The 18,345-nt window shown below is 43.6% G+C and overlaps 3 protein-coding genes across 3 annotated transcripts; 2 read left to right on the top strand and 1 right to left on the bottom strand.

Annotated features, from left to right (window-relative positions):
* The first annotated feature begins 73 nt into the window (after nucleotides 1-73).
* LOC133840304 (GSK3-beta interaction protein) lies at nucleotides 74-880 on the top strand. The gene has a single exon (XM_062272058.1). The coding sequence runs from the start codon at nucleotides 203-205 to the stop codon at nucleotides 635-637; it is 435 nt and encodes a 144-aa protein (XP_062128042.1). The 5' UTR covers nucleotides 74-202; the 3' UTR covers nucleotides 638-880.
* On the bottom strand, nucleotides 711-4,304 carry LOC133840291 (ATP-dependent RNA helicase Ddx1). Its single transcript, XM_062272042.1, has 4 exons — nucleotides 4,138-4,304; nucleotides 4,028-4,079; nucleotides 2,284-3,959; nucleotides 711-1,268 (listed from the first exon to the last, which is right to left on the bottom strand). Exons 1-4 carry the CDS (start codon nucleotides 4,151-4,153, stop codon nucleotides 823-825), a joined length of 2,190 nt encoding a protein of 729 aa, XP_062128026.1. The 5' UTR covers nucleotides 4,154-4,304; the 3' UTR covers nucleotides 711-822.
* A 157-nt stretch (nucleotides 4,305-4,461) lies between these two features.
* Nucleotides 4,462-9,069, top strand: LOC133840290 (guanine nucleotide exchange factor subunit Rich). Its single transcript, XM_062272041.1, has 2 exons — nucleotides 4,462-4,702; nucleotides 4,768-9,069. Exon 2 carries the CDS (start codon nucleotides 4,809-4,811, stop codon nucleotides 9,066-9,068), a length of 4,260 nt encoding a protein of 1,419 aa, XP_062128025.1. The 5' UTR covers nucleotides 4,462-4,702; nucleotides 4,768-4,808; the 3' UTR covers nucleotide 9,069.
* The last annotated feature ends 9,276 nt before the right edge of the window (nucleotides 9,070-18,345 follow it).

Raw genomic sequence — 18,345 nt, forward strand, 5'->3', positions numbered from 1 at the left:
GAATCGCTATTATTGCGACTTCGATTGTTGACTTTCCAGCTGTTTGAAAATCGAGTGCTATCGAAATTCTTTTGACAGCGATGAGTGCTTAGCAGCTGTTCTGAAGCATACGGCAAAGAAAAACATGTTGCGCTTGTAAAATCGAACGGAGAAAAATTCTAAAGACTTCAATTAAAACCTAGTTTAAAACAGTGACAGCGTCATGGAAGAGAGCGACGAGCAAGAGTTCAACTGCATTGACGAGGCGCAGGCCATCATCAATGATGTGAAGGCGCATGTGGCCGAAATCGTCGTTTCTTCCAAGCTGGCCAGCAGTGCCACGCAAATCTATCTCAACATACGAACCATAGAGAGCGCCACCTGCTGTGTTCAGGTGTCGAGTCGAGGATTTAAAATTGTGTCTTCCCAATACGACACCATTGATGAGGACAAGGCCATCCGCTCACTAAATAATGGCGATGGAAATCAAGAGGAGGACGAGGAGGAGATATTTGAGACACCATATGCACTGCTGGACAAGATTAGTCCACGTTATGTGGAGTCGTTTGGCAACCAACTCTGCCAACAGTTGCGTCAGTTGCAACAAATGCGCACCGAATTCCACGAAGAGGACGAGGAAGAAGAGGAGGAGGACTAAACTGAATATGGGGGAATCCCCCACTAAACAACTTCAACCTGAGGCTGTACTCATTAAACACACACACAAACGATTTTTAATGTTAGTTTGTATTTATATATGTACTATGTATTTTTTAATGTAACCATTACAATCATCATCATAATCATCATCATCGTGTAACCATGAAAGTATTTCGCAACTTTTTAGACTTTTAAGCGTTTCAAAAATAAAGATTGTGATTGCAGTTCCAAGTCAGTCAATTTGCGCACCGTCGGTCCCAATTGTTCCACATGATCCTCATAGCCAGTGCCCATATTGAGATTCTTCTGGCCGTAGACGACTTTGCCATCGAAATCATTGACAGGCACCTCCATGGACTTGTCCACCTGCTGTATGGTGATGTTAAGATGATCCTCCACCTCGGCCAGCAAGTTGGGTTCGTTGTACCAGATGCAACAGCCGCGCACATCGGTTAAATTGGTGTTGTGGCAGTTGCGTCCACGAGTCTTGCACCACTCACCATGATACCACACTTTCTCCGGCACCTTGGACACCAGACTGATAGCCAATCCCATACGTTCGGCGCGTCCCACGCGACCAATGCGATGCACATAGTTGGACTTATCATCTGGGAGCGTAATGTTGATCACTGAGAAAAGTGAGAAAGAGTGATTAGATTAGACCAAACTAAGGTTAAAAATATTTATAATTTGCTGAGCATGTTTAAATTGTTTGTAGTTTGTTTTGTTTATGTTATCAAGAAATTGCATTCAAATAAAACATATTGATAATGAAATTGTCAAAAACATCCTTCATTGATAATCAATTAAGAACAACATGTTTTGTGGCATATAAAAATTAGCAAGTAAGAAAGTTACAGTCGAGTGTGCTCGACTGTGAGATAACCGCTACCCAAATTTAATAAAGCCAAAATATTGCGGTATCATTTTTAATATACACCGAATATACTAAAAAAATACTAAAAATATACCGAATGATATGTTTGGTATATCGATATAGTACACCATTCAAAATATACCATAGACGGCACAATGTACCAGATTGTCATCCAAAGCAACTAAGAGCCCTAGGAAGTATGTGTTTTTGCCCATACAAAAGTATTTCTTTAATAACATCCACAATTTTTATCTGATCGCAACCAAATTTTCAGGTATCATAACTACTATAGTAATTATAGTATATACCAAAAAAACTCTAGCTTTAAATTTACCCTTGTTATTCGATTTTTTTGATTTGCGGAGGCGGAAGTGGGCGTGGCAAAAATTTGAAACAAACTTGATCTGCGTGCAAACATAACAAATGCTGTCGAAAAAAATTATGGCTCTATCTCTTATAGTCTCTGAGATCTAGGTGTTCATACGGACAGACACACAGGCGGACAGACGGACATGGCTATATCGTCTCGGCTGTTGACGCTGATCAAGAATATATATACTTTATAGGGTCGGAGATGCCTCGTTCTACCTGTTACATACATTTCCTGCCGGCACAAAGTTATAATACCCTTCTACCCTATGGGTAGCGGGTTTAAAAATCCCCGGGGCATCCTCGTTATTAGATAGCAGTCTCTTAGTCCGTTTGTACCGTAAGCTAGTTAGTTCAGTCAGGACAAAGAATATAGTCATTGGTAATCTTTCACTTACTGAATGGTAATCCTGTGATGTCCAGACCGCGTGCTGCGACATCTGTGCAGATCAAGAACTTCACCTGTTGCCGCTTGAACATCTCCAGATTTTGTTTACGCTCCTGCGGCTTGCGATCACCATGCAAACAGACACACGAGTAACGATCTCCACCCTGACGCCGCAGATGCATCTCCAGATTGTCGCAATCTTGCTTGGTGCGACAAAAGATAATAGCTCGATCCATTTTATGCTGTTCGATGGCTTTGATGCAGTACTCGCCCTTCAGCAGCTTTACAGCCTCCGAAAAAGTTTCTGGCGAAGTATTCGAAGGATGCAAATTGTCCTGAGCATGCACCCCATCGGTAGGGACAGGTTGGCGCAGATTCTTCCAACTGTAGTCCGTGTGGGGATCTACCATGCAGACCACATGATGCACTGTCTCGGGCACAGCGTCTTCGCCCTTGAGATCCACCCAGGTGGGAAAGTGCATCAGTCGTTCGGCCATTTTCTTTACCTCAAAAGCGTGCAACGTGGCCGAGCAGACGATCATCTGCAGACGACAGCCATCGCTGGTGATCTTGGGTATTTGCTTATGAAGTCGATCAATCAGTTCCGTGTAGCCTTGCTTCAGCAGTGCATCCGCCTCGTCCAGCACAAAGAACCGACAATGCGTTAGCTGCACAAAGCCGCTGTTAATCAGCTCCTCAAGACGTCCCGGGGTGCCGACTACAATGTGTATGCCCTGCTGCAACTGAGCCTTTTGTTCCTCGACACGCACGCCACCAATAAGCAGCAGGGAACGCACCTCGGGATTACCCAGATGCAGCTTGAATTTCTCCAGCTGATTGTAGGTTTGTTCAGCTAACTCGCGACTCGGCTCAATGATGATGGCCTGAGGTGCATTGGGTGTGGGTTTCAAGGCAGCCGCGTTGGCTGTGGGACTAGCCAGAGGATTGGCCTTGCTGTGGTCCGCATCCGCTTTGCAGGCAGCCACAAAGCCATTGCCAGGTGGATACTTAAAGTCAGTCTTGCCAAAGTTAAACAACATTTCGGCATTCTTCAGCACAACAGCAGGATAGAAGGTTTCGTTGCGCATACTATCGGGTATCTTGAAGGCCACACCCAATGGCACGCCGTTCTTGGTGAAACTGACCTCCAAGGCCTGCAGATTGAGCAGGCAGCCAATAACATCTGCTTTGCCAAAGGCTTCGCCATAGTCATCAAACTGTCGATTATTGGATTTCTTGCCAGTGCCGCCAAAACCGAAGCCAAAGCGACAGGTGCCCAGATCCAAGCTGGCTAATTGTGTGGACCATCCAATGCGGCAGAGTCCCTCATCGGTGACCGTGGCCTCGTAGTAGAACTTAGCCCTGCCAAAGACGCCAGTGGTGCCGCGACATCCGTGCCATTCCTTGAACTCCCGAGATTGGCAGCGCAAGCCATCCGGGGTCACGGCCAGCGCATTATTGCGATCGAAGAAGGAGATAGTCCAGGGAGTTGCACCACCAGCTGCGCCACATGTGCCGCCCTTACCCGTTTTACCTTCCTTCAGATCACGCAATGTTTCCCAAACAATCTGCAGAATGGGCAAGCAAAACGCTCCAGTTTTACCGGAACCGGTTTCGGCCGCCATGAGAACATCGCCACCACCTAGAATTAGTGGAATGGCCTCCGCCTGCACATCCGTGGGCAAACTGCGAGCAACAGTTTAGTATATTTATTCACGAAAGCAATTAATTATTAATTTTTCTTGTCTACTCACGTCCAGTCCAATTCGTCGGTTGCTTTGCCCAGTTCGGGCAGCACGCCAAACTCTGCATTAAATGGATAATTTTATTAATGAATTTAGTAATTGATTTGTTTATTACTCACCCTCGAATGCAGTCATTTCTCTCGTTGGTCGCTAAATTCGCTTAAAACTAATTTAATTATTGCAAGTACTGCGAGTTTTGCTTACAGCCGGCTACAAATATTTCCCAATAATTACTCACTGAGTACTTTTTAACTGACGTCCTTGTACTTATTTAAGCGGAGTACGCTGGTATCACCTTGTTTTGACAATATAGCCATAGCAATTTCAGATTTTGTAAATTTTTAGTAAAATAAGTAATAGAGAATTATAAACTCTTTTTGGAATAATTAATTTATGTAAGTTTAATTGCACATTTTATACATAAATATTTAACTAAAGCATAATGATAAAGTTGTGTGCACTGTGGAGCAACATTTAAAAAGTGCTGTGAAACACGTACTGCTTTTCACAGCTGACTGACTGTGATTTGCGCAACGCTGTGCAACACTAGTATTTGTATACGCGTAAATCGCAGAGATTTTTTGTTTTCTTTTTTTTTATTAAATTAAAGAAATGTTGTGTTCAAGTGCTAATTAATATGTTAGACATGTAAATTTTGTGGTGTAATTCAATAAGAAAACAAGTGTGAGTACTCAACACAATAAATGAGTGCGAAATAGTTGCAAATTAATGTTGTTTTTATTGCACAGCAATTTTAGCTCAGCGAAGTGAAAATAAGAAAAACAAAAGGATGTATTTTCCTTTGGGCTGGCCAAAGCGCGTCAGTCTGGCGCTTCCTGGCGAATCATCACATATACGTCACATCTCCTGCGATGCCGTCAAAATATTGGTGGCCGCCATTGGCGCCGACTTCCTTGGCATTTGGTATGCGAATCCTTTGCTGCCCATTGCGTATTATCGACGTAGCGCCGAATCTCTGGAGCAATTTGGTGGCAATCAGTTAATTATATGGAAGCCCGACTCTCGTCAACTGGCTGTGCTTACCGAGGCAGGTTCGTTGCTGCTTTATCAGCTGGACTTTGATGCCAATGGCAATGGCATCTTGATGCAAGTGGATCCGCCCGCTGTGAGCCTAAAACGGGACTCAGCTGAGCTGTTCATCAAGGAGAACATACCGCGCTTGAGTCTGCGTGAAGTTTGCTGCTTCACCTTGGACACCGTCATCTCCACAGTCTGCTGCATTAGCCTAAGTGAGTTGCTCTTGGCCACAGAGACTTGTGAGTTGTTGCGCGTGCAGTGGACACAACTGGAGAATGCAACAGAAGAGCAACTTACTCCGCTGGCCGTGATCAAGCTGCGCGACATTCCCTTCTATGTGCAACAGCAGCAGCAACAACAGCAGCCTGCTAAGTATTTGCCTGCCGTGGGCAATAATTGCTTTGTAGCCTCCTTGGAGTACTCACCCTTCATTGGCGGCTGTGCTGCGGTGTTTAGCGATCAACGTGCTGCCTTCCTAATCGCCGATCATCTGCGATTCGAGACCGCACACATGCATGGCTGCTGGGTACCAGATGTCGCTGATGCCAGCGTCTGCAGCGTCAATCACAAGTTTCGACTGCTGGCTTATGGACAACAGAGTTCTGCGGTTGCTGTTTATGCTATTGATGATGCTACCGCTGGCTTGGAGTACTCACATCGCTTGATGCTCACTGAGCACGTGCTTCCGGGCAGCCTGGGCGCTGTCAATGAACTCAAATGGAGTCCCGATGGTTGTGTACTTGCCGTGAGCTGGGAAAACGGCGGACTCTCGTTGTGGAGCACTTTTGGTGCGTTGCTCATGTCCACGCTCAGCTGGGACTTTGGACTACATGTGGATCTGCTGAAGCGCAATCCGCTGCAGCTGCGACGTCTCGAATGGTCCACGGAGGGCTATCAACTGTTTATGACGAGTCGCCAGGGCGAGAACAATGTGCTCCAGTTGCAGTTTGTGAAGAGCGCCTTGAGCATGAATCCCTGCCAGAGCACACATTCGCACATACTGCTCCAAGGCGACGATTGTTTGTACATCAATCAGGGCGACAATCTGGAGCAGACTTATGGCAATGCTAAGTGCCAGTTTCCCAGCAGCGCAGCAACGAGCAGCGAGGATTGTTTGGAGCTCAAGCAGACGCCCAACATGGGCAGCATACTCACTGAAAGCAAATACTGGACACTGCTGCAGCTTCCACTCAATTATGCAGCCACCAATTGGCCCATACGCTATGCAGCCATCGATGCGGCAGGACTTCATGTGGCTGTCGCTGGACGCACTGGATTGGCGCACTATGCGATGCTCAGCAAACGTTGGAAACTGTTTGGCAACGAGTCGCAGGAGAAGGATTTCGTAGTCTCGGGTGGCCTGCTCTGGTGGCAGGGTTTCATTGTGATGGGCTGCTATTCGCTGCTCGATCGCACCGATGAGCTGCGATGCTATCCCGCCGAATGCAAGCTGGACAATCAGTATGGCCACAAGCTGCAGGTGCGTGCTCCGGTCATCAGCTTGAACTGTTTTCGCGATCAGCTAATTGTGCTCACAGCCGATGGCATCGTGAGCCTGTTTCACATGCAACGACAGTCGGCTTACATCATCAACATTGAGTGCGCCTACGAGCTGGACGTGAAAAGCATTTGCATACATCCGGCGTGCATTGTTAGCTTGACGGTGACGAATCTGCGCAACGAGCTGAAGCCGCAGCAACATCAGACGGAGGCGGAAACGATTGTTGTGAATGTCTGCGGACGCATCCTGATGATACAGCGCGAGGAGGCAGCGCAACAGGTGCCAAATACACTGCTAGCCACTTGCTTGGCAAGCTGCGTGGAATGCTTTTGGTTGTCACACAATCTGGAGCACTGTGCAATGAGAGATTGCTTGTGGCTCTACTCTGGAGCACACGGCATGCGTGTCTGGCTGCCCATACTCCAGCAACGTGCGGAACAAAGCGGCGCACAGCGTTTGCACAGCTTCATGTCCAAGCGGATTATGCTGAGCTTCCCCTTGAAACTCTATCCACTCGTCATACTCTTCGACAATGTCATTGTGCTTGGCGTGGAGAACGAGAGCACGTTATATACGAATGAGAGCAACTCGCACTTTGCGCTACCTTTTGCGCTGATGGAGCGCAAGTCGCAGGTTTATCTGCACAAAGTGCTGCGTCAGTTGATCAAACGCAATCTCGGTTACTCCGCTTGGGAGATAGCGCAAAGCTGTCGCAGTTTGCCGTATTTCCCACATGCTTTGGAACTGTTGCTGCACGAAGTACTCGAAGAGGAGGCGAGCTCCAAGCAACCCATACCAGATGCTCAGCTGCCCAGCATACTCGATTTCATCAGAGAATTTCCCGTCTATCTGCAGACGATTGTGCAATGTGCACGCAAAACAGAGATTGCGCTGTGGCCCTATCTCTTCAGCATGGCTGGCAAGCCGAAGGAACTCTTTCAGCTGTGTCTGCAGGCCGAGCAGCTGGAAACCGCCGCCAGCTATTTGATTATCATACAGAATCTAGAGCCGTCGTCGGTGAGCAAACAGCATGCGAACATGCTGCTGGACATTGCGCTGAATCAACGCAAATGGGAGTTGGCCAAGGATCTGATACGTTTCCTCAAGGCCATCGATCCCAATGAGATTGATTCGCCGCGCTGTTCGATGGTCATGAATGTGAAGATTGCACCGCCGCAGCCACAAACGCAGACGCAAGTGAATCAGAATGCTGATGTCTTCAATCTGGTGCTGGGACCGATTGCCACCAGGGAACGCAGCTATTCCACCACGGTGACGACTAATCTGCCCAAGGACAGCAACAAACAGCCGCAGCAAACGACTTCGATGGAGCGCAGCGAAACGGGGCACAGCGTGAGTGGCAGCAGCTCGGGGCCAGGTGCTGTTGGCGCTGCGGTGGTGCGTCGCAAGTCCACCAAGGAGCGACAGCAGCGCGAGATCTTTTGCATTGATCTGATACTGCAGCGTCATGCGCGGCAGTTGCTGCAGCAGCATAAGCTGCTTGACTTGGGATACATGTGTGCGTATCTGGACTTTCATCTCGTCAGCTGGCTAACACAGGAAGCAGGCGGCGCTGCCAAGCTGGACAACATTCCAGCAGCGTTGCAAACGTTGCACACGGAGCTGCAGCTACCGAGTCCTTTTCCGCCAGCGGGACGCGATGATTTTGCTCAGTTGCGTCGTCAGACGGGCAACGCGACTTCCTCGCAGACTTCGGAGTCGGGCTATTTTAGTATAGCGGCACAAATGGAGTCGCCGCATCTGCAGCCCTGCATCAAGGAGGAGGAGGAACTGCAGCTCAGTTCGCTGCCCATGCTCAAGCATCGCTCGAATTCGCAGTTGTCTTTTGATAACTTTCGCTATCGTCGCCTGTATTCGCTGCCCGCTTCGGAGGATGACAACAGCGATGTTGTGGCCAGTTATTTGAACGATAAATTGGCCATTAAACTGCGCTACATGCTGCAACTTTTCATCGAGGCCAATTGCACGGATTACGCTCTAATGTTGTCCATTCTGCTGCAGGATGCTGCTTCCATTTCCCGCATCGTCAACGTTGTCATACGCAGCGAATCTGTCGGCGCTTGTCGTCGCATCGAGGCTGCTTTAAAGCAGCTCAGTCAATGCACTTTCGACAATGGCGGCTCACTCTATAGAGGATTTGTGATGACGCTACAGCCACATATTTATTTGCTGGAACAGTACATTCAATCGCTAGGCGAGACGACGTCGCTGGACAACGCGGCGGATGAGAGCGAGCTGAGTGCGGATGCCAAGTCTGCGCTGGAGAGCGATGTCTTGGACAGCGTGGCCAAAGGACAACAGCTGCCCAACGGCGTCGCCCGTGTTGGAGAGCAGCGTCTGCTCACGCGACACGCCAGCCTCGAGTCCAAATCGAAGACCAAGTCGAGTGGGCAGCAGGGAAATCCTTCTTCCACTCAGTCAACGCCCACTCAGCAGCTGCAGAGGCGCAGCAGTCATGAGACGGGACGCGATGGCTGCCAGGTTATGTAAGGAAAGAAGGACAGACAGATGATAGACAAACGAACGAGAAGAAATACAGTAAAAACTCTCTTAGTGGAAGCTTATTTTTCTATGACATTTGATAACAGTTTTCCAAGCAGACTTTTCATGAAGTTTGTTTGGTGGTGAATGTTCTTCAGCCAAGAGAGGCGTCACTGTAGACGAACAGACAGCCAAATAGTTAGATAGACCTATAGACAGACGGATAAAGAGACATATAAAATATATACGGCCAAGTAATAAGCAAGATTTTGATACAAACAGAGAAGAAAACTCCAACCAAAAGATAGAAAAAGGACTTCTAGGGATAAACCGGATAACAGAAAAAAGACAAACGACCGTCAAACGATCGACACTCAAACGGGCGGACAGACAGACAGGCGGAATTCACATACTCAGCGCGTCTACGTATACGCAATGTAACGTATACGCAACGTAACTAAACGTAACGTATACGTAATAAACATATACATAAACATACAATACATATTTATAAATTGTAGATTTTGTGTGTTGTGCGCGCAATGTTTTTATTTGTTCGTTGGTTTGTTGTATGCGTAATTGTTGCAAACTTTGTTAATTGTAAGCCAAACATTCACACACACACACTAACATAGATAAACACACACACACACACAGAGCTACACAACGAAAACTTCGATTCTCGAAGGTAAATACTTGTATTAATTATACGTAAATGTAATTCATAACTTAATAGATGAAATTTGCTGCAATATTTGTTAATTAAAAATTTACAAAACCATCTACACTTAAATTATACAAACAAACAAAAACAAACATATATTTTTATGAATAAAAAGCAATTGGATAATTTAACATACAGGCATGCTCCGGTTTTCACTTTCGGTTTTCGTTTTCGTTTTGAAATCGAAAACGACAAAATTGGTGCTCCCGTTTTCACTTTCACAAGATTTTTTCGAATTGCAATTCGAGAAAATTTGACTTGCCGAAATGAAAAGTAAATGCCTTTTTCTATATTAAATTGGATCTTATTTGCAAAAGGAAAAAAGTAGTTGACTCATTGGTTTATTGTCGTTCTTTTAAGACCGCCAGCAGATCAATTAGGCTTGTAATTATTTTTAAAACGACTAATTTCTGACCCCACCTCAAATTTGGATATCAAATTTTGCCGTCGGCAACAACAATTTTCGTTTTGGTGAGCTACCGATAAGTCCGACACCGTGAGTTATCGCCTAAGCTGCCATACTTTTGATAGAATGAAAAAGCAAGTTAAAAATACTTGTATAATAAAACGGATGGCGATAAATTTGTTGAAGTTGGGTAAAATATGTTTTTTAAAAATTAATTTATTTAATTTAATTACTTATGTGTTAAAATTTTATAAAAAAAATTGTTGGAATAACCGGAATGAAATACATTAAAAAGGTGGCATCCCCATTTTTTGTGGGTAACAGCTGATTGCCGTTCAACTGATTTTTTTAAAGAAAGTATCAAATCTTTCTTTGCAAAAAAGAGAAAAGCCAAATATATTTTATTGAGGGGAAGCATAAATAAACAATGCAGGATAAAAATATCTTTATGTGAGTTCAATCCACGCACGAAGCTGGACATACAAAAGACATTTTTTTGCGTTGTTTACTTTTAACCAAAACACAAGTCAGCTGTTTTAGCAGTAAAAAATGAAACGTTCCGATAGCAAAACGATGACCAAAAACGTGTGAAAACCGGAGCACCTAAAAACGAAAATCTCGGTTTTGGTCCCAAATCGAAAACGAAAACGAAAAGTGAAAACCGGAGCATGCCTGATAAATTGTGGTCGTTTTATTTGGTTACCTGCACTGCTTACTTAAAGAACTACTTACTGAGAACAGTTAAATTGTGACAGCGGGCGGATTTTCTATTTAAATTTGATTTTGTTTTCAATGTACATAGGAGCTCAACATTTCAATGCAGATCTTAGAATTCACTAAACAAAACTCCTGTAATTATTACATTTTTATATTTATATTATATATTTTATATTTTTATATTTTTATTTTTATTTTTTGTGGCGATCTCGCTGAACTGTTCACAGCCAAAAGAGGTATTGTAACTGCTTGCTGTTCACTCGTCTGCTTATAAAGCCAAACCAACTGCTTGCATTGCAAAGTCATCACCATAATTGAACTGCTTGTCGCTTCAATGGCAACTGAAAAGTAGTTCTCATTCCATTTTAACGGCGATGCACACAAAGTGTAACTCCTGCACACACATAAACACACGCTCACATTTCCACAACTGTCAATTGGCCACATGTGACTTTGCTGGATACTTTTGGCCCGTAACTCGTCGCAGTTGTAAAAGTTAATCACTGTGACTGATTCATTACGTGCGCTGCTTGATTTGGCGATGACTTCGACGTATTCGCAATGCACACACACACATACCGCACAGGTTACTCTTTGACGTGGTGTCTGTTGTTGCTCTTACTGTCGCTGTACATTTTGCACGCTGGCAAGTTTTCAGTGTGCAATTCTTCGCACAGTTGCAAAGTTCGACGGCAGCAACGCAGCAGCAGCGGCAGCTTACAATAAAATCGTAAACGTAAGTGCTTACAAAACGTAATCACTGTGAATGTTACGACGAGACAGAGACGGAGATGGAGACAGCGACAGGGACGGTAACGAGCAGCAAGCAGCGCTCCTTCCAACGTCATAGAACTTTTCAGCTGCGCTCTCAAACGTCAAAGTCCCCGGGGCACAATATATGCATACACACAAACACACACTTGCGTACAGTACATGTGTATTTGTAAGTTTGTAAAGTGAATAGCGCAGAAATTCGTGTATTTCGCATCCGTTGTCGCCGCCGACAACAACAGACAACTTCTCACGCCGACTTCCATCTTGTTGTTAACGTTGGTGCTCGCACTGCCAGTGTTGCCAACATAGCTATTTTTATATTAAGATTTTACTAACAACCTTCTTATTGAAACTCGTCTTAAATAAACAAATGTTGTTATATACTCTGGGTTAAGCGATAATATGTAATTTTACTATTAATATATTACCTTTTATTTTTTACAAAATTTAAACAATTTTTGAAGCCAACTTAACTGAGAGTCTAGCCTTAACTGGAACTTTACTCTAGTAGCTGACAGCACTGTTCACTGCTTGCGATGCTTGTTGTTGTTGCCAGTGTTGTAAAATAACTATTGACGCTTCAGCCAAAGTTATAGAAAGCAGCAACGATGTCTGCCTGATACGTACTCGATACACACACATATTCTTACATATGAAATGAAAGCATCAACAGCAGGCACAAGGCACATTGCAACGGAAGTCGTCGCCGTCAAGTGCGCGGTCTGCAGAAATTGTTAAAAAACTTTTACAAATTCTTTATATTGCGGGCAACAGGAGTTGCAGCACCAACAATAACAACTGTAATAATAGCAACTACAACAGGATGCCGCAGACAACAAAACCACCGACAACAGCAGTAGCGGCAACAACAACAATAACAACATTACAATGTAATCAACAACACCACATGCGACGGCCGTCGCCCAGAAAAGCAGCAGCCAAGTGCCTGGTTTGCCACTCAAGGGTTAAGCAGCATGTTGTTGCCGTTCTTGTAGTAGTTGTTGTTGTTGTTAGCCATTGCAATGTGTAGGTGTAGTTGTAACAAGTTTGCCCGAAAATATCTGAGCACTGCGGCGTCTGATGAATTTCGAGTTGCCTTGGTGATTTTGATGAATGCCTTCAATATCCCAGCAAGCAAAGTTAAGAGGGCTCTAAATTATGTGTCCAAAAAGAGCCGATTTTAAGAGTGTTTTCTGAGTAGGCACATAAATAAGATCGTTTTCGGAGCGCAATCAGTGCATTCTAAACATCGACTCATAAAATGGTCTATTGTCTGAGCATATTCGGAGTTAAGTTAAGTAAGAACTGAGTTAAAACAGCGCTTAAAATAACGGAATGCAGATTTGCGATAATCGAGATCACAAAACATTTATTTAGTTTCTGCATTACGTGCCTTGCAAATCGGTCGTGATTAGTGGACAATTAAAATATAAAATATACGTTAAGTTAATAATGCTAAGTTCTTCATAAAACTGTGAATTTGAAATCCTAACTTTATAATATTTCAATTATTTTTAAATTTTTCTTCAAATTCTTTATATTTTTCTAATATTGTAATTTGTTGAATTAAATAAAAATTATATAAAGATCAATTTATCCACACGATTGTATAAACCAAAACGAGTCCGATAAGAATTTTTTCGGTGCGATTTAAGTGCCTAAAAATTATACTTTTATGAGTATTTTCGGAGCGTTTTCAATGCTTGATTAGGAGGGTGAAAGCACTTATTTCTGTGTCAAAAAAGAGTCATATTAGACTCAGAAATTGCCCTCTTAAAGTGCGACCGTTTTCACGGAAAAAAACGCTCTTTCCGGACTCTTTTTTGGGCACTTTATGATGTAAAATGCTCATAAAAAACTATCAGAAAACTGTCAGAAATCGCTCAAATTGCTTGCTGGGATACCATGCCACACACATACACACCCACAGATACACACATACAAAGTATGTATGGATGTGAATATTTTACACAAAGCTTAGCCTGAGCAATATTGCAGCTGGGACTACACAACTATCTCCATATTGTGTAACGCAAATACTTATAGTACGAATAGAGTGTATGTTGTACTATATGAATGGCATTTCAACTTGTTGTGGTTGCAATAAAAGTCCGACAGGGAGTTTTGTGCACAACTAACTGCCATATAAAATGGAATTGCGGCGCCTTGATGATCTTCGTTTAGCAGTTAGTTTCAGTGTGACCGCAAAGCTCAATTGCAAAATATACTTTATAACTTCGATAAATTTTGCATACCAAATACCATAAGACATTTATGGGGCAAATTGTTTGAGAAGCTTAACATTTTTTTGAGTTTCTATAATAAATGGTAATTTAACTGTGCAATTTATATTCAAAAATTTAATTTATATTAGCCAAACTTATCTTTGTTAGCTCGATAACTACTTGAATACCATGTCGATGTGTACTATCAATTGCTAATATCGATACACATAGTAGCTTTTAAGGCATCGAGTAATTTCCCGCTTCTTGTTAGTGTTGCGCGTCTAAAAACTAAAGTGAAGTGAGATTTTCTAATTGTGCAAATAAATGACATTAGTTAGCATATTGCACCAAATTTCGTTGGCAAGATCGGTAAGTCTATGCAGCATAATTTACTTGCCCAAATTCTAATTTACCATTTGCCCCGAACAAGTTGTCTGACATGCCAAAAAGTTGAACAAGTCGCTGCTGTTTCTGTTTGCTGCTGTTGCTGTTTCTGTTGGTTAGAATTTGATTTAAAAACCAAAAACAATTTCATTAGCATAGATTACGAGAGTCGTTCAGACAAAACAACGACTTGCATTTCAAATGAACCAAAAGCGCATGTTACAGCTGCCCCTTTACTCCAACCTCCCTCCCCTTCGTCACCCAACTCAGCGAGCAATTTGAAGTGCAGCTCAATGCTTCCCAAACTAACAGTTGTTGTTCCCCTATCTTGGAAGTCCTGCAACCCTTCGCTTCCCTTTGGCCTTCGCTCCTCTGACAGTCGTCTGCATTTTTAGTGTAAAAATTTCTAAATTGTACATTCATTGCATTTGCATTTTACAAGTAAATCCCCAACTGCCAATCTAATGCATGTTGCATTTGCCGAACTCTGGACGCTCTCCACTACTAACTATCTGTCTATTTGTTTGTAGCCAGCGAAGCGTCTAACCATTCGTCCAGTAGCCATCGTCGTCGCCATCTCCATCTCTATAGCCATCTCTCTATAGCCCCGGGCTCATTCATGTCTATGTCGACGCTTTTGTGTAAAACACTGAAAACTCGGCAGTTTTTGTTTTTTTTTCGTTTTGGCGCTTTTATTTGCAACTTTGCTGCAACTTCAACTTTGAACCAACACGAAGCGAGGGCAGCTCGATTCAAATGCAACAAGAAAAAAATATATAAAAAAAACGATGGGAGAGAGCAGCACAACCATAATAAAAGCTCAAAATGCAGGCGTAGCAACCCCGACACGACCCCGAAAAATACAGCGCCATGGAAAACTTTTGCCCAAAAATCACGGAATCAACTTGCCACCGAGAGTCCATTGCCTGGTTGCTGGCTGCTGCCAGCCAGAGTTGCCACTGCCACTGTTGTCCCTACATCGTTAGCTGCATTGAAGTTTTGCCTCCTCCTGAATTGCTTTTTTGTGAGCATGAATAGATAAATACGCTGAGCTTCAGCTACTGCTGCTGCTGTAGTAGTAATAGTAGTAGTTAGTTGTTGTAGTTGTAGGTGTTGGTGTCGCTGCTTGTCTGTGTGAAATTTGGAAAACCGCAAAGCTGTCTGGCCAGGCTCGAGCTTCACTTTGGGGGTCAGGCCATTCTCTGCAGCCCCAGCTGTCGAATTTTATTTATTTCGCTAAGGCCAAGAGCTCACAATAGAAACGTTAATGGCACCCAGCTTCAGAAATGGGCATGTCTGTCGCTCTCTCTCTCTCTCTCTCTCTCCTACTTTTTCTCTGTGTCTGTGGATCGGGGCGTCAGTTACACAGTTTCCGTTTGCCTTGAGGCGTTGGCGAAACATGCCTGAACCAAAGCAGACCAGACCAGAGCTGAGTAGAGCAGACCACCTGGGCACCAATCACAAAAGAATCGTCCAAGTTTTTTGGGGCAACATATGTGAGCGTGTGTGCCGGCAAAGTTGTTGTTTCTCGCACTCCTTACACCACACTTGTGAGCGACCGAGTGTCATGTAAATGTTAATGCCTGTGCCCTCTGCACCTTTAGCTCACCCCAAGCCCCTTACATGTTCCATTCAGCTGCAACCCCAAACCAGATCAGCAGCAACACCAACAGCAACAGCAACAGCAAAATCAGCAGAGAGAACAACAGCAACAGCATGCGGCGTCGTTGGCAGCGTTTTATCACGTGTCAGCAACAGCATCCAGCATTCAGCATTGAGTCCTTTGCGACACGCCCCCTCTTGCAGTCAATGCCAGAGATGGGCACGTGACTGCGTGAGAGGTGTGCGTTAAAGTCGCTAAATGGAGTTTTAAAGTAATACCAAAAGTGCTAGTTGGCTGTTTTCAATTGCAATAGAAGTTGAAATTTTAGAGTTCTCCAATGTTTGAATCTTCCAGAAATTTAAAATTATTTTACAATTACAATGGCTTTGCCTTCGATCTAATTTGTTGTCTTTAGTTTTAAAATATATTCGTACTGCCAATTTTTGGTTTATTATTTTATACCATATTGCATCATAAAAAATTTAAAATAGCATCTATCTTGCAAGTAGGACTTCTAGATTCCTAATCAACAAATTTATTTATTTTATAGAGAAAATTTTAATTAAAAAAAAAATAATAATTCAATAGGGCGATTTTTTCATAATAAACAATAACGAATAATAGAAATTTGTTAATCTTAAAACAATGAAAAACTGATTTATATAATAATCCAATTATTATCTATTGTTATCTATAAATGTCTTAACTTTTCTATACATTTCGCTTTTACTCACAACGTTTTATTAATTTTCTAAACAACAATTTCAATTTTTTTAAATTCTTCGTAAAACGTTTTGCATTTCACTGTGCACATTGCTAACGATGTTTAGCTTGTGTTTAGCGTGCTTTTGAGTGCTCACGCTCACGATGCCATCGCTAGTTGCTTAGGTGTTTTGGCTGCAGTGATTGGCAAAGCTTTTCATTGCCTACTTTTATGCGCTGAAAGTTTTCTGTGCCTGTCAGCTGCTGACTGACCTCTTGAACCGATACATTAGCAAACCAAAATCAGAGACAGAAACCGAAGCCCGGAGACAAGTCGTTGCGTGAATGAGAGGAAGGCGAGTGGGGAAGGGAGCACGTGGAGTGTGGGTGCAAATAACGTAACGTAACAGGGAACGCAACAGAAGGGAATTACACGCAGGCAGCTCCACCTGCGATGCTTTTTCTGTCATTGAGGTGCAAAGTTTACCTCATTAATTCATTAATCAATGTGTCTGCGCCTGTAAATGTGTGCGTGCGTGTGCGTGTGCTCGTGTTCCTGCGTGCTTGTGTGCGTGAGTGTGTTGAATATCTGGTTATAGATGTGGTGTGGGGGAAGAGGAATGTGAGCGAGTGCGTCTGCTTTGTTTTGGCACTTTTGGCGCGCAGCACCTGTAAATAATGGCCCTTTGTTCTACGCCTCAACGGAGGCGGACCCAACGTTCGTTCCTCTGAGTTGCTGTTGCTGCTGCCTGCTTGCTTACGTTTCGTTGCACACCAAAAACAATGCGGCCAAAATGGGCGGTACAAAAACGTGGTCGGGATTGCGACCGGCTCCAACGAGAGTGTGTTCTTCACATTTTGATGAGGAGCGCTGTAGAGAGCCACCGTCCATGACTCGACGGCTTTTTGGCCGACCCCCAAAAGCATTCAATGAAGATTTATGTGCTGGCTTCAGTTACGATTTCTTGCTTTGTGGGCCAGCTGCTTCCGCATGCTTTTTCGTCAATCATTTCGAAGCAGTGCCAGTGGCAGGAGGTCAGTGGCTACTAGTTTCGAATTCGATTTCATGGCTTTTACACGCGCTTTGCAATTTATGCAATTCACTTCCGCGCAAAGCGAGGAACTAAAAACCCATTTACGCAATACAACAAGCCAAAAACTTAATTTCCTGCTTGCCACTGCGCCACCTTTGCTCATGACCCGCAACATATGCCACAGATCATTAAGTTCCTCAGTTAGAACAAAAATAACTAAAAGAAATGAAAAGAAAAGACAGGAATCGCCAGTACGGTTAGATAAACTGCAATTTCGCTGCAACACCTGCAAACTGCTTAAGTTTTTGCCAAGCTGCAAAAACAGTTATGGCAATAGCGGCCATAACAGTGTCGCTTCTCCACCTCGCTACCTCCCCTTTTCACTCCATTCTCTTACAGCAGTTGAGGTAGCATATTTGCCCTGACGTTGTAATCCAAAAGATTTTGCCTTTATGCGAGTGCATGTGTTTGCAGTAAGTGCATAACACTTAAGCAACACGGAGAAAACTGCCAGATAGGTGCAGCCGACAAAGCACAATCATAATTGGGGAGCGTAAAAAATTAAGAAGGGAATACGAAGCTTAGAAAAACTTAGATTTTGTGTGAGTTTAGAAAATATAGTTAACACAATTATACAAAAAAAATTTGTTCGATGTCGATAACATAAAATGTTTCGCTATTAAGCTATACTATCATTTTCATTTAAATTTTAAATTG

The sequence above is a fragment of the Drosophila sulfurigaster genome, chromosome 3 (assembly GCF_023558435.1).
Source record: "Drosophila sulfurigaster albostrigata strain 15112-1811.04 chromosome 3, ASM2355843v2, whole genome shotgun sequence".
Classification (NCBI taxonomy): Eukaryota; Metazoa; Arthropoda; class Insecta; order Diptera; family Drosophilidae; genus Drosophila; species Drosophila sulfurigaster.

Excerpts from the sequence above, each read along its gene's own strand:
- LOC133840304 (XM_062272058.1), top strand. The coding sequence starts at position 203 with ATGGAAGAGAGCGACGAGCAAGAGTTCAACTGCATTGACGAGGCGCAG.
- LOC133840291 (XM_062272042.1), bottom strand. Across the intron at positions 3,960-4,027 it reads ACCGACGAATTGGACTGGAC|TTTGCCCACGGATGTGCAGG; the intron begins GTGAGTAGACAA and ends TGTTGCTCGCAG. Across the intron at positions 1,269-2,283 it reads CATCACAGGATTACCATTCA|TGATCAACATTACGCTCCCA; the intron begins GTAAGTGAAAGA and ends CACTTTTCTCAG.
- LOC133840290 (XM_062272041.1), top strand. The coding sequence starts at position 4,809 with ATGTATTTTCCTTTGGGCTGGCCAAAGCGCGTCAGTCTGGCGCTTCCT.